General features: G+C 40.2%; 1 protein-coding gene across 3 annotated transcripts; it reads left to right on the plus strand.

Annotated features, from left to right (window-relative positions):
• The first annotated feature begins 3,160 nt into the window (after positions 1-3,160).
• Positions 3,161-12,298, plus strand: TYMS (thymidylate synthetase). 3 transcript variants are annotated; one of them, XM_056332662.1, is made up of 7 exons: positions 3,161-3,449; positions 4,143-4,216; positions 5,444-5,618; positions 7,956-8,057; positions 9,331-9,420; positions 10,804-10,875; positions 11,748-12,298. In XM_056332662.1, exons 1-7 carry the CDS (start codon positions 3,278-3,280, stop codon positions 11,792-11,794), a joined length of 732 nt encoding a protein of 243 aa, XP_056188637.1. In that variant the 5' UTR covers positions 3,161-3,277; the 3' UTR covers positions 11,795-12,298. The 3 variants fall into 3 exon arrangements, with proteins under 3 accessions (XP_056188637.1, XP_056188636.1, XP_056188635.1); XM_056332661.1 differs by having other exon boundaries at positions 5,444-5,507; positions 9,245-9,420; XM_056332660.1 differs by having other exon boundaries at positions 3,163-3,449; positions 9,245-9,420.
• The last annotated feature ends 2,342 nt before the right edge of the window (positions 12,299-14,640 follow it).

Consider the following 14,640-nt stretch of genomic DNA (forward strand, 5'->3'; position numbering starts at 1 on the left):
CTCTCTCAGGGACCGGAGCCACGACACCTGAGACCTAAAGGCAAATCACTGTAGTGTCCCCCAGTCTTCCAAGGAGGCACTAGATTTGGACGTGGCTCCTCTTTAGGTCTTGGGTGTGTGATATCCTCATCTCAGCAAATAAAGCATGACCTGAATGCACACAGAAGTCTCGAGAGACACGTGAAAAGAATTCAGCATTAACAAAGTAGATGAAGAAAAGAAAATTTCAGTATTCTATATTAATTCTGGTTATTCTTTTGAGGTCAGACTCATAATTTTTAAGCAGATGAAAGAAATCACTTCCACCAGAAAAGCTGAGGTGAGCTGCAGAACTTAGAATATAATAAGCCTCACCACAAACTTTGCTTACGTAAATATTGGTGAAATCCTGTGTATATTATATTTAAAATACAAAAATATTTTAATATTTATGAACCTATCAAATAAAATGCTCAGCACAGTTTCTCTACAGTTTTTCTTCAAAATTCTCTGTAATTTATATGCAGTTATTGATGTTGTATACTCTTTCAGATCATGCAAGACTAATCTTCAAGGCCTAATGATGACAATATTCATTTCCTTAGTCTGATTAGGATTTTTAGCCTGAATCTTAGTCTGATTTTCCTGTGCAACATATCTTGTGTAGCCATTTCATACCTGAGAGAAATAAGTGGCACTAATTTCCAAATCACAATACTGTTTTCCATTCAGTTTGCACAACAGATTTAGGGTACATGAAAGTGTGACAGAAGCAAAGATTTAAAATTCTACAAGAAAAGAGAAACATCTATAAGAAGGCAAAAGGAGAAAAAAAAATTCTGTTTTTTATGTTGCATATTTCTATAGCAGGGCACTGATACATTCCACATACGCTTACTTTTCTAACATCTTTTTCTCAGTCCACAATCAAAACATTAAATCCATTTTTTTTTCTCCTAGAAAGAAGATGTGTGAAATCTTTCTTCGTGAAGTCCAGCATATACTCCTTTAAGTGAAATACCCCTAACCTCAATGTTCAGCTAATTGTTAAATGACTATGGTTAAAATAGTTGCATATAAATAAAAATTTGCTTAGTAAATACTGTGACATATGAACTAGCAACTGAAGACTGTAGAAATCTTTTAACTCAAAACCAAATTCAAATCCATCTTAATATTCATTTATTTAAATAAAGTGTTATTTATGTTGCAAATCAGGTTATCTTTGATAACCAGTTATGGCCCTGGTTATGCAAAGATTTAAGGAAATAATCAGCTCTAAGCTTACAAATAATTCCTATTTGCATACTTAAATTCAAGCACATTCTTAAGCCTTTTCAAGATTGGTCGCTACAGATGTTACACATTCAGCTTAGTCTGAATCAACCAGATTTCCATATGCATGTAGCATATTATTTTCCAATGAAAATGTTCCATTTATTCTTCCCGTTGCTTTTGATGTTTATCATATACATTAAATGACTTTTCTGAATATGCAGTAATGAGCAGGTCTTCTGCATTTGGCATTTCCTATTTCTAGTTCACCCCTGGATTTAATTTTTTAATTAATTAAGAGGGAAGCCTTTATCAGAAAAGATGTTTGGGTTTTTTCCCCTAGATTATACACATTAGATTTCAATGGCATTTGCAAATTATAGTAAGGGTTAAGAACTGATATATTTCTCCGTTAAAAGCAGGGCTCTAGGTGATTTGGTTTCATTTGCCATGCCTAGCATTTCTAAGCATTTTTTGCACACAGTTATATTCACCGTTTCCAACTGTATCTCTGGTAAATAAACTGTACTAATTTCAAAGTGTACAAAACCATTTATATTAGACTATAGAAAAACAACCATACTTTAATTAAACCATACCTTTTCCTTTACTTCCATACATGCAAGTAAGTACACACATTTATAAAAGAAAAAGGCCATTTCATTGTTTTAGTGGGAAAGATACATTTTCCTGCCTGGTGTAAGGAAAGGTAGCATTTTCTGATCCACAGTCCTCTGTTCCATTCAACCTCTATTATATATGCCTGTATTACAGGCTCCTAATCATGTGAGATTAGCAGTCTCAACTCCTGTAATCACACCAGCTGTCAGAAAACTGGGCTTTATCTGAGACCTAAGCGACTCTTACAAAATGCTTGACTTCTAAGATCTACTAACAAAGAAATATTCAGAGAAGAGTCAATTTGTTCTGACTAACAGAGTATACCTAGAAAATTTTCAGACACTACATCGGGAGCAGTTGCAATCGGTGTGGAAGACACAGATCAGGATGCAAAATGACACTGAGAAATGGGAGAGATGAGATCAACAAGATGAAACAAGCAAGTGAGGGGTACTACCCTTAGTGAGAAAGCAAACCTGTAAATAAAATAGGAGGCAGGAAGCAATTGACAAGGTAATGGCATAAAAGGATCTTGGCTTTAACTGTACAGGGCAGTGTAATATTGCTGCAACAGAGATGGCACGCCTGCGTGCAGGGCATGGCACTGCAGGAGCACCACACCAAAGCCAAGGGAGGCTGGCACCGGGCTGCACTCGGGCTTTGGCGGTCTGGGATATCCCAGCTGGAGGGGTCCCTCACCGGAGGTGTGAGGCCTGCCAGGCCCAGCCGAAGGCTCTGGCCTCGTCCAGCTTCAAAACGTGATGCCGGAGACTGGAGAGAGCGGAAGATGACAAATGCCAGCAGCACTTTCCAGCCCGCGAAGAGCGTTACCTTGCCCTTGGAGCAGAACAAGGCAGAATCAGCACGGCCTGGCGCACAGACCGGGGTTAGGTGCGCGGCACTGCCCTCCCTCAGCGCGACAAGCCCCGTGCGGGGCCAGAAAGGGCGGCTGTGCAGGATTTCCAGCGTAAGGCGAGAGGCACAGGCCGCCCACCCCGCCGCGGCCTTGGGGCTTTCTTACGCCCCGCCGACCTCTCCAGGTCCCCTCAGCAGCCCCGCGCCTCGGCGTCGCGGCGGTCACACGACAGCCATTGCCGTAAGGCTCTTACAACCCCCACACGCCTCCCCTGCGGGGCTGCGCTAAGCCCGGCCCGGCGGGGCCGACGGGGACGCAGCGGCGCTCCCCAGCGGGGGGCAGGCAGAGCCCGGCGGCGCCGAGGGACGCTCGGCAGAAAGACGGCCGGGCGGGGAGGGAAGGAGGAGGCGGTGGCGTCCCGTTGCGCCCGCCCCTCGGCGCGCTTGGCGGGAAAGGTCCGGCTTTGGCGGGCTCGGAGGAGAAGCCGCCGGCGGGAGAGGGACAGCCGGAGGCCACCCCGGCGTGCAGGGAGCCACCCGCGGCGACATGCCTGCCGAGGGGGAGCAGCAAGAGGAGGGTGCCGCTGGCCCGGAGCCCGGCGAGCCGCAGTACCTGCGGCAGGTCAGGCACATCCTGCAGCACGGCCACCGGAAGGAGGATCGCACCGGCACCGGCACCATCTCCGTCTTCGGCATGCAGGCGCGGTACAGCCTGAGAGGTCGGCACCGCCGCGGCCCCGGCCCCCTACCCCAGCCTGCCGCGGCACCGGCCGGCGCCGCCCTGCGCCGTGGGCGGGAGGGCGCCAGCTTCTCCCCCGGGCTGCCCCGCTTCCCGCCCGCCGAGCGGGAGGCCTCCTGCCGCTCAGCGCCGGGGCTCCCACCCGCTGCAGCGGCCTGTGGAGGCGTTTCGGTCCGTTCCGTCGGCTCCTCCGCCCTCTCCCAGCCCGCCGGCCTGCGGCAGCCCGGGCCTCTCCTCTCCGCGGCCCCGCAGCCAGGCCTGGTGAAAAACCGGATTAGATCTGTAAATAGCCTGTGCTGGGCCTTCCTACCATTCAAGCATAGTAGACAGGGTGGCTGTGAAATATATTTGTCAACAATTTTATCTTAAGCCTCTGCTTTCTGCAGCAAATGCCTACACACACATCCGTGTGCAGCACTGTGGCACCCTCGCAGTGGGGTTCATCCAGGTCCCCGCAGATAATTCATCTTCCCCCACTGTCCAGGAAAATAAAAGTCAGCTTTTTGTCTTGCTTGATCTGAATATAAGAATTGCACATCCTTTCCCAGCTCCTTACTTCATACCCAAACTTCTGAATGTCAGATGGTGGCATTACCGTTTCTGGAGGAAAAAGCTAAGTCAGTTCGTTCTGACAAATCGCTGGTCTCCTCTGACACTGAAACTTTTTTTTCAGATCAGTTTCCACTGCTAACAACGAAGAGGGTATTCTGGAAAGGAGTGCTGGAGGAGCTGCTGTGGTTCATCAAGGTTGAGTATTTGGGTGTCTCTGGGTAGTGTGCCTCTGAGAGTGATATCAACAGAATGAACCAGTGTGGAGTGGATTAAGGAATTTAGGGTGACTGCAGATGCTTCTGTTCGTATGGCAACAGAATATGTGCCACCACCTGATATTTTGACCACAGTGAAGGCCATTATCTTAAAGACATTCTGTGCATTTTAGTGGAGACTTGCATTGTTACCAATTGGAAGAGGGTTTTTTTTATGTTTCTTTTTAAGGGAAATAGTCTGAAATAGTGAGGGTTTTCCCTGATGTGAGTATACCCCACAGTTACAGAGCCTAGTACAGTGTTTTTTATTGGTGTTCGAATAAGAACTATAGGATGAAGTAGATTGTAAGCAATTTAATGATCTGCTTTTTAAATTTAGATAGCTTGTAGTGATTTCAACAGAAACAAGCAATGCAATACCATGGATGAAGTAAGACTGATATAAACAGTAGGCTTTTTAGTAGCAAAAACCTGATATCTAATAGAGCTAACAGCTGTAGTCAGAGTATTAAAATTCAACTGTAGATAATACGTTACAATGTAAGTGTTCCTTTATATTTTGTGACATTGTGCACATATGGGAAAGTCTACCTAACCATTTGCTAGATAGCAGGACTCAAATACACGTGTGTTTTTTTTAGAGTATCTTTTTTCAAATATAAAAGACTACAGACACTGCCCAAAGCAGAACACTTTCTAAGTTGTAGTTTTGAATGCCCTGATTTGGATATGTGGCAGAACTTGCTGAAATTTCTCTGGGTCATTTTATCATATTTGTCATTTTAACAAAAGGATTTTTAAGACCTTAAGCTTATTATAGGTGGCTGGGGAAGGACAATGCCTCGGCCATAAAATTTTTGTTTGTCTGTTTTCATCAGTCTATAAAGTAAAATTGTTCTCTGCAAATGTGTTTATGAAATAGTATACCACAGTTGACCTTGAGGCTGTATGCTTTGTGCATTCACAAAGTTAGAGGAATCCTGAGTTAAGTAACAGCAGCATGGCACTTCAAACTTTATCCTAGTATGTTGCTCATAAGTTTTATTCTGTCCGTGTGCAGTAACCTCATCCAGTACATTAATTAGACTGTTCATCCGTTAGAAGTGGAGAAATACTTATAGATGAGCAAAGCTTAATACAGCTGTTTCAAATCATGTCTTCTGTGTTGGGATTAGTAGGTAGAGTTCTTATTGTCTGTGTGTTTTAGGGTTCTACAAATGCCAAAGAGCTCTCTGCAAAAGGTGTGAAGATTTGGGATGCTAATGGATCACGTGAGTTCCTGGATAAGCAAGGTTTTAGCACCAGAGAGGAGGGGGATTTGGGACCAGTTTATGGGTTCCAGTGGAGGCACTTTGGAGCAGAATACAAAGATATGCACACAGGTAATCACGTGCAAATACAGTTTTGATTGCTTAGTGAGACAACTGTGACACCTTGATTTTAGAAGCCTGGGGAATGGGTTGTTGTTAAAGGGACCATTCACAGTGTGAACTGATAGCCGGAATAGTGTTTGAGAGGGTTAATTTAACTTTTTGAAAACTCAATTATCCTGAAAGATGTAGCTGTGTTTATTGTAGTTTGATATTTGTGGAACAGATGAATCATAAGGCATATGTTGTACTTTTATCTAGAGCAGGTATGGTCACTGATAGATGGAAGGGTGTGTGTCTGTTGTAGTCCAGAAACACGAGCTAGCTATGTTTGATAGCAGTGGAACACAGGCTGCCATTTCTGAATACTAATGCAGGGTCCTAATTTCCATGATACAGTGGTGCAGGCAAGAGTTGTTGTTAGTGCACTGCATTCATTGGAGACTGGAAGAGAAATTTTTCCATTCTACAGCTGGAAGAAAGTAGGATGTATCCATAGCTGATGATGCTGTGGACAGAATAGCTGTAATAAGCTATAATGTGATGCAGTACCTGTTAGTATTATTTTCAGTGGAACTGATTCGTTAACTTATTCTGAAGTGTCTTGATGTCTCTTTTCTAAGTCACTGAAGCCAAGGGTGTACAAAAGATTTAGAGGACTACCGTTTCAAAAGGAGAGAAAAAAAAATGACCCTATTGGGTTGGTGAGATTTTTAACTCAGATTAACAACATGGTTGGTTATATTTTTTCCCCTTGCTTTTTGTTAACAGTCTCAAAGTTCACATTAGTTACAGATATTAGACTTAGTGGCGTGTTGACTGCTGGCAGAATACAGTTTTATGCTAATGCAAGTCATGCAGATTGTGAACTGACAAGTCTAAAAACTTAACTAAAATGTTTCAGCATTCCTAAACTTAGAAGGTTTGAGGCATAAAATGGTTTGGAAAAAAATGAACAAGATAAATTCCCATAGGTTTCATTACGAGTAGGTTTCCTTAAGTTGCATTACTAATGGATAGGTAATTAGCTTCAGGAACTAACACAACCATTTGACAAGGCTTCTGGCACAGTGCTTCTGGCAGGAGAATTCCCTGAGATGCTAATTACATATTCCTACCTTGTTTGCCAGCTTGGGTCTCCCTGTAACCATAATTTGCTGTTGCTTTGCAGTAAGAGTTATTAGAAAAAAATTAGTTACCAGCTGTGCTGATTCACTGGCATGAGTCAGAACAATGAGTAACAACTAATGACTCTTTTATTCTGGAATCCATTCTAATGTTCAGTTAATTCCAGTGAATTTCTTATATAGCAGGTATTGAACCTAAAAGTCAGCCTGGGAGCGTCATTGGGTGAAATGTAATATCCTGTGCTATACGTGATTCAGGTTTCCTTCTGGCACTAAGTATTATGGAAATTTTGTTTTCATACATGACCTTGTGAGTGCTAGATGGATGCCTTTATTCATCTATTGTATTCCATCTGAATATGAGGAAGAACTTCTTTACCCGGAGGGTGGCAGAGCAGTGGCACAGGCTGCCCAGAGAGGCTGTGGAGTCTCCTTCTCTGGAGACATTCAAAACCTGCCTGGACATAACTGCGCACCCTGCTCTAGGAGAACCTGCTTTAGCAGGGGCTTTCACTGGATGATCTCCAGGGGTTCCTTTGAACCCTAACCATTCTGGGATTCTGAGAAAAACTTTCACCTCTTGAGCACGCAAAGGATGCTGGTATCCCTATGTTACTGTTCTTTTTTTTATTTATTTTTTAAGAAGGAGCACTGTAGCATGCAAGTTTAACATGTAGAAAGGCATCTTAATCCAGAAATGCAATGAGCAAATTAGTTTAAATACCATGAATGACTAGGTGGTAATATCTTGCCCATTCCTGTACAGCTTTTGTCCTATGTAGGTAACAAGTCATAATGAATGATAAACATGCTTTGTCCAACTCATTTTTTGGTATTGCAGCTTTTATTTCCTGGGATGTAGTATTTATGCAGACTTCTTATTTGGTCTTTAAAAACTTCAGGTTGTTGAGGCTGGAATAAAGTGCTCTAAATAGGAATGGTCCTATTTCAGTGGGTGCTAAAGGTACTCAAAGCACATGGGAGGACATACGAAAATACCATCATAGGAATTTCACAAGCCTTAAAGCACCCCCTAAGGAAGACCAAGAAGCTTACATTTGGAGAGTGCCAACTGATAAATTTGATCACATTCAAGGTTACAATAAAATCTTCAGAGCTTGTTATTTGGGTATCACTTTTTAGTGGGATGTGGGCCGGGTTTTAAAAAAATACCATGACTTGAATCTATCTGGCTTAGGTTTTATTTGTTATCTTTCTTCAGATTATACCAACCAAGGAGTTGATCAGTTGCAAAAAGTGATTGAAACAATCAAAACTAATCCAGATGACAGAAGAATCATTATGTGTGCTTGGAATCCCAAAGGTATTGAACAGCAAACTTAAAGTGAATGCAGTTGCATGTTACCTTGCTGTGTGCTAAACTATGTTCTAATCCTGTGTCAACAATCAGTTCCATTTGGTCTCCTTGTTTATTCTTTAAAAAACTACCAGGAATGCAGTGAAAATGGCCAGGGGTTATAAGCTTGATTCTCTTTCTACTTAGTTGCCATGTTCAGACTTCAAAAATTTTGAACCATTACTTTAAAGTTTTTCTCCCCAGTTTAAAGTGGGGGATATACCTGGCTACTGGTGTCTGACATACAGTCTATGTTCAAAGACAGCAGTTCTTATTTTAAAAAGCTTAAAAAAACAAAACTGAAAAAGAGTATCCCAAAGCAGTGTGTCTGGTTTTTAGCCATACAATAAATTGTAAACTTGACAAAACCCTTGAAACTAGAGAACAAAAATATTTGTGTTGTTATCATCTCCTTAAACATAGGTTGTCTAGATATCTATTCACTCTGTAGGGCTACTTCTAAACAAAAGCTAGTGCCAGAGAATGTTTAACTTAAACAGCAGTTGATCTGTGCATAAAAAAATAATTACCCAGCAATTTCCACTCGTGTCTCTCTAAGGGGATGCCACATGCTGTTGCTGTTATTTTTAAGCTTAAATATTCTCAGATATGAGGAGATACCTCATTGCAAGTTTTCCTTACCAAGCTGTAATTGCACTATTGCACTTCTAAGTGTAGATAAACACTCAAAAGAACTTTTGTTTTTCTGATTATTATTTTTTTATTGAACATTACTTTTATATCTCAACAAGTATTGCAGTGGGAAGAGAGTAATATGAAGCACTTGGAAGTTTCTTTAGGTTACATGCTTAATTTTACTCTTAATGTCTTTAGAGAAATCAACTGTCTTACTGAGGTGAGTAAAACTAAACTGCTGTGCAGCATTATGGCATAAATCTGTTCTGTGGAATATCTGTTTATGACTTCTGGTCATACAGCCCAGGAGACAGCTTGTCGTGACCCAGACTTAATTGCTTAGGCAGCAGGTGCCTTTATACAAGAGTAAAAGCAACAGAATGATAGTGCCATTGAATTTTTGCTCTCTACTGTATCTCATTAAATGCTTGTTCAGGTTTTGCATCTGCTACATTTTTAACACACTAATGCTGTTACGATTTCTTCCCCCCTGCTCCTTTCTGTACTGCAATTTCTAGATATTTCTCTGATGGCTTTGCCTCCATGCCATGCCCTTTGCCAGTTCTATGTTCTAAATGGTGAATTGTCTTGCCAACTCTATCAGAGGTCCGGAGATATGGGACTAGGAGTGCCTTTCAATATTGCCAGCTATTCACTGCTCACATACATGATTGCCCATGTCACAGGACTAAAGGTAGGCTATTTAATCATTTTACTTAATCTTCTCTGAGAACTGAGGCACTAAAAGATTAGACTCTTCATGTCATGTCCAAGAAAAACTGGCATGAACATAGTGTTCAAAATTTTGCTGAACAATGTGTAAGAAAGGGCCCTATGAATTTACTGTGAATTGTCTCTGGTTTGTATGGGCAGTTAGGATCAGCAATGTAAGAATTTTTGAATTCACGTCAAACAGAAGATCCTCCAGGTCTTTTTAACTGAACATGTTAAAACTGACCTGTTCCACTAGTCTGCTTCTTAGAAATCATAACTGAACGCTTGTCCTTATGGGGTAGTAACATACAAGTGAATAAATTTTGTAGCATGTGCTTTTTATTGGAAATGAACAGTAGCTCAGCGGTTACTGTCAAGGTTCCAGTTTGGATATTCTGTCCACCTAACTTCTAGCTATAATTTCAGCTGGGTATTTTTTTCATTTCCTACTGTAGATGACTACGTAGAGTGGTGACTCCTGACTCCAGAGCTGTATTTTGTGATTTGGCACAGTAATTTAAATGCACTACGGTCTTGGCACAAGTGAAACCCCCTTTTCTTTAGAGCATGTAAAAAATTATACTAGCAAGGCCATTTGGGCCTGATCCTCCTGTTAACAGCAACATGAAGAGGATCTTGAAATAGGGAAGGATTGGACTTAACGGCAGTTGCAGACATACTTGAGAAATTAGGCCAAGGTGCCAGAAAAAGTGAAGTTTAACATTATGTCCATAAAGCAGCTGTTGCCTCTCTGCCACTTCGTCTCACAGCAGTGGTGGGTTTTAGCATAATATATCTGAGGGCTGATCTGCACTGGTCAGAGGGCAGGAAAATAATTGATAAAACTTCCCTAAGTTAAATTAGATTGCTTAGGGGCTGCTAAGTCACAGAACTTGCAGGCTTACAAGACCCATCTGGATGCTTGATAAGTGCTTTGTGGTTTAGCTTGTGACCGACACCTCCAATGCCACAAGCTACATTGTTTAGTGGTGATTAAGGCAAATAGTTGGAAACCAGCTTTGGCAAGTCCTACTTGCTAGAAGTGGAGTGTAAAAGCTGGGTGTCACTGCCCTGTCTGTTTCCATCTTGGTGAGCAGATCAGTAGTGCTCCATTCATTTACCAAAGCTATTATCCTAGCAGGATTTCAAAGATAATCTTTTTGGTAAACTAGTGGAAATGTCATTATATTTTCCATTAATTATGCATTAGTCTGAGAAGATAGTGTCCTTCAAAGCTTGCAAGGATGTCTTGGTAATCCAATCCAGTACAGAAGCTGCAGTTCCACACTAGAATCAATACTGTAAGCATTGTAATGTTTTGCTTTCCTGACTGAAAACCACATATATTCTCCTTTCTCTTCAGCCTGGAGAGTTCATACACACATTAGGAGATGCTCACATATATCTGAATCATGTGGAACCTCTGAAAGTTCAAGTAAGTACTCACTCTGTATTCTTGTATCCTTTTATCTTCCATAATGCTTATCCAATACAAAATTGGTATTATAAATATCATTTTGCAAATATGTGGCTTTTCTTCCTCATTTTTACCCTAATAATTGTAGTACCTTAACCTCTGCTCAGCTTAGGTCACAAACAGAAATACAATACAAACATGATTGAAACATGCATCAGTGTTTTAGAATGAAGTTAGAGATCCAAAATCTGTACCCCTACTTTTGACTTCATTGTTCCAAAACCTTAGAAAACCAACCATTCTGCCTAATACAGGTGAGCACAAAATAAAATGTCTTTGTATTATATCAGAAAAGGATAATTTATAAAGTCACAGAGTTAGTCACTATTACTATTTGACTGAATAAGACTATATTTTCAGGAAGTAATTTGTTGCAGTATGAACAAATCAGAATTTTATTTCATGAGATTTAGCTCACACTGAATGTCCTCACCATTCGTATGGTTCCAAACCATCCGGAGAACTAGTTTTTGGTTCGGACCTGAATGTTCCTGTGAGAAACTGCAGCACATTTGGTGCACATTTGGGTCAGAATTTCCAGTTTAGTTTCCTTTGGAAGGAATCTAATCTGTACCCACTGGAATTGCTCTGCAAATGGAAAATGCTTGCGGTGCATTTGGATGACCAGGGGATCCACTTCAAAATTATGCTACTGGTCCCTATCAAAATAGTAAAGTAGATTCCACCTAACTATTTTTTAAGTGAGTCTTTTTGAGGAGGAGGGAAAATTTACATCGTGTATTCTGAATTGAGATTAATGAGATCTGTTTTATAACAAAATCTATGTCTTCAAGTATTAGTTTTATACAGTCAACTTGCTTTTATTTCAGCTTCAGAGGGAGCCAAGACCTTTCCCCAAACTCAGAATTCTTCGTAAGGTTGAAGACATCAGTGACTTCAAGGCAGAAGACTTTCAGATTGAAGGTTATAATCCTCATCCACCTATTAAAATGGAGATGGCTGTTTAATGCTATAAACCGGCTTCTGTTAATGTGGAAATGTACCTAAGCTACTTAGCTTTCACTGTACTTAGTTATTAGTTTTTTCTATATACTTCAAAAGATGCATACGATACCGGAAAAGAAACAGATGCTAATTGACCAGTACTGCTTTCAGTACTAAACTGTGGTCATACAGAACAGATGATTATTTATTCCAGCTGTACTATGCAGGTGCTAACCCAGTTTTGTTACTGAGATAGTTTTCTACACATTGTTTCAGTTACCAGTGGCCAGTTCTGTTACCATGTAGTTATTACGTGTGAGTAGCACTTGCTTATATCCTTTGTTTAGTGCTGAAAACAAGAACTTTTGTGTGATTGAGGATTCCTTCAAGGTTGTAGAAGTGTTTAAATGTGTTCTAAAGAGTTTAATAAAGTTTTTTTAAAAAATTCTGGAAGGGATGCTGCATATTTAATTTTAGTATGTTTGTTTATAGCTAGTGGTAAATAAGAGTTGGAAAGTAAAGGTAAATTCCATTTTATTTTAGGATGTTGCAGGGTAAAATCTAGCGATGAAAAACAAACTCTTAACTTCCTGTCATCTTCATAAATGAACCAGCAGGAAGACAAAAGATCTTAATGGAGCTTGATCTGAAATGCAATCTCTGCATAATACCTCTGTATCAGCATTTTATTTTTTTATTTATTCCCCAACCCTACATGAATGAAGAATTTGGTATAAATCAAACAGAGCCGTAGTTAAACAGGGGTTACTAGATAGTAACAATCTGTCATCATTTAAAACCAGATCTCACGAACACATGGACTAATTTTGTATCCTGGAGCAGTGAAGGTTAGGAATAGTAGTGTCTGTAGGACTGGAGCTTATTAGTTAAATATTAGAATTCAGCTTTCATGTTTCCTTATCCTTGCAACTTCTGCAGTGACTTCAGTCCTCTTAAAATTCCTCTTCAGGAATTCAATTGTGAATATGTCTATGGTTAATATTCAGATATAGCATATTCAATACATATTTGAACACATGGAGGAATGCATAGTATTTTTTGATTAATTTTTAAAGTTTATAAACTGGTAAATACTGTAAAATTGTACAATATGAGATAATTCTAAGAATTTAATACACTGTGCTTTGATTTCATTCATTCAGGGGCCTGCATAAGAGGACTCTTGCATCTTAAACCAAACTGATCATAACTTTCAGAACCATATTTTGCACCAAAGTTATTTGCAAATCTCATTATACTGATCACTGGTCTTCAGACTAAAATTTTTGTAGTGCCATGTGCTCAAAAAAATATGTTACTCTCTTTTTCCTGACATTTAGCCCAACACAAGATTGCAGAAAAAGGATGTCATCACCTTTTCTAAGTACATCAAATGTAAATAGGATAGGCCACTGCTTATGAAAAACGTTCTCAGTGTCTACTGTACTCTGTCTTTCTTGAACAGCAATGATCAGATGATGTGCTGTTACAGCTGAGATCATCTAAGAAGCTTGATAGATGGAAAGATTAAACCTATCTTTTTCTGAGGCTGCATTAAACGGACACTCAGTAGCCAACTTAGGGTTAAACACAGTTGGGTCTTGCCTTCTTTCACGTTACTGAACTCAGAGATAGTAGCAGTATTCTTGTTAATAGACCTGAAAGCCATGTCACATGCTTATAAATTTTCATCTCAGCTCTACTAGCGTTAGATTTTAAAGTCACCTAGTTCAGATACTCCAGGTGTCATTCTGCATTAATGATACCTCCCAACTGTAGGTTGTCAGCAACTTTTACCATGTGCATACTTTTATAAATTAAAGGTTCTTAAGTGTACTTATAGTCCTTTAAAGTACAAGAAAACAGTTTAGGTTGCAAATTCACTGAACAGATATGCCTACACTTAGCAAGTTAAGTTTGTTTTGCTGGAAACCACTTTATGCAACACGTCAGATAAGGTGGAATCTGCAGGGCATTTTAGCAAGTGTAGACAGAGAGGATGTGAAACAAAATGTTGGCTGCAGGGCTTGAGTAGTGGGAATTAGCAGTCTTAGTGAAGTTAACCAGGGCAGGAGTACCTAGCCAAGAGAACTTAGAATTGGAATAATTTAATTCCTTTCATAAATTAAAGAGGAGTTAGTCCAATCGGAAGGTATTTTTTTTTAAACTCTTAAATATTACCTTTACGAAACACAGCAAATGGTCTATTCTTACCTCGGTGTGTGGACATACATAGCATGCTTAAACAGACCAGTATATATAGCTCTGGAAGAATTACTGCTTTTCAGTACAGGAATTAACTACAACTTCACTGTTCCCCTTTATCAGTACAGTTTACTACCAATAGCAGTTGTTGAAATGAAGCTTGTACCTTGAAAGTCCAAGGTTTATGCTGCTCAAAAGACCAGAAAGATTGAAAAAGCAGACTACGCAGCAGACTTTAAGGTGAATAAAAGTGAAAATACACTATTTTAAATTACTAGGTATAAGACTTCTATGATTTCAAGCAAAAAAAAAAGGGAATATTCAAAGAATTTGAACATACACACTTAAACAGGAGGTACTCAAGGAATTTTGATTTGCAGAATACGAAGACTTCACTGCTGCGAAGATGACTACTATAACTGCAGGCTATATTCAGAGCGGTATTTTAGATGAAGCACAATACATTGTTAGATCCTTTTGGGAAGCTACAAAAGGAACCTATAGACCTACTAAAAGAAGGGGTGTTCTTGGACATGCTTCCCAGTGAGTAAGCTGTCCCAGCAGCTCATTGTC

This window comes from Falco biarmicus, chromosome 3 (genome assembly GCF_023638135.1).
Source record: "Falco biarmicus isolate bFalBia1 chromosome 3, bFalBia1.pri, whole genome shotgun sequence".
Taxonomy (NCBI): domain Eukaryota; kingdom Metazoa; phylum Chordata; class Aves; order Falconiformes; family Falconidae; genus Falco; species Falco biarmicus.

Bases quoted from the DNA above. Each gene is read 5' to 3' on its own strand.
- TYMS (XM_056332660.1), top strand. From the start codon at position 3,278: ATGCCTGCCGAGGGGGAGCAGCAAGAGGAGGGTGCCGCTGGCCCGGAG. The intron at 8,058-9,244 runs GTATTGAACAGC...TGCAATTTCTAG, and splicing joins GTGTGCTTGGAATCCCAAAG to ATATTTCTCTGATGGCTTTG. The intron at 9,421-10,803 runs GTAGGCTATTTA...CTTTCTCTTCAG, and splicing joins CCCATGTCACAGGACTAAAG to CCTGGAGAGTTCATACACAC.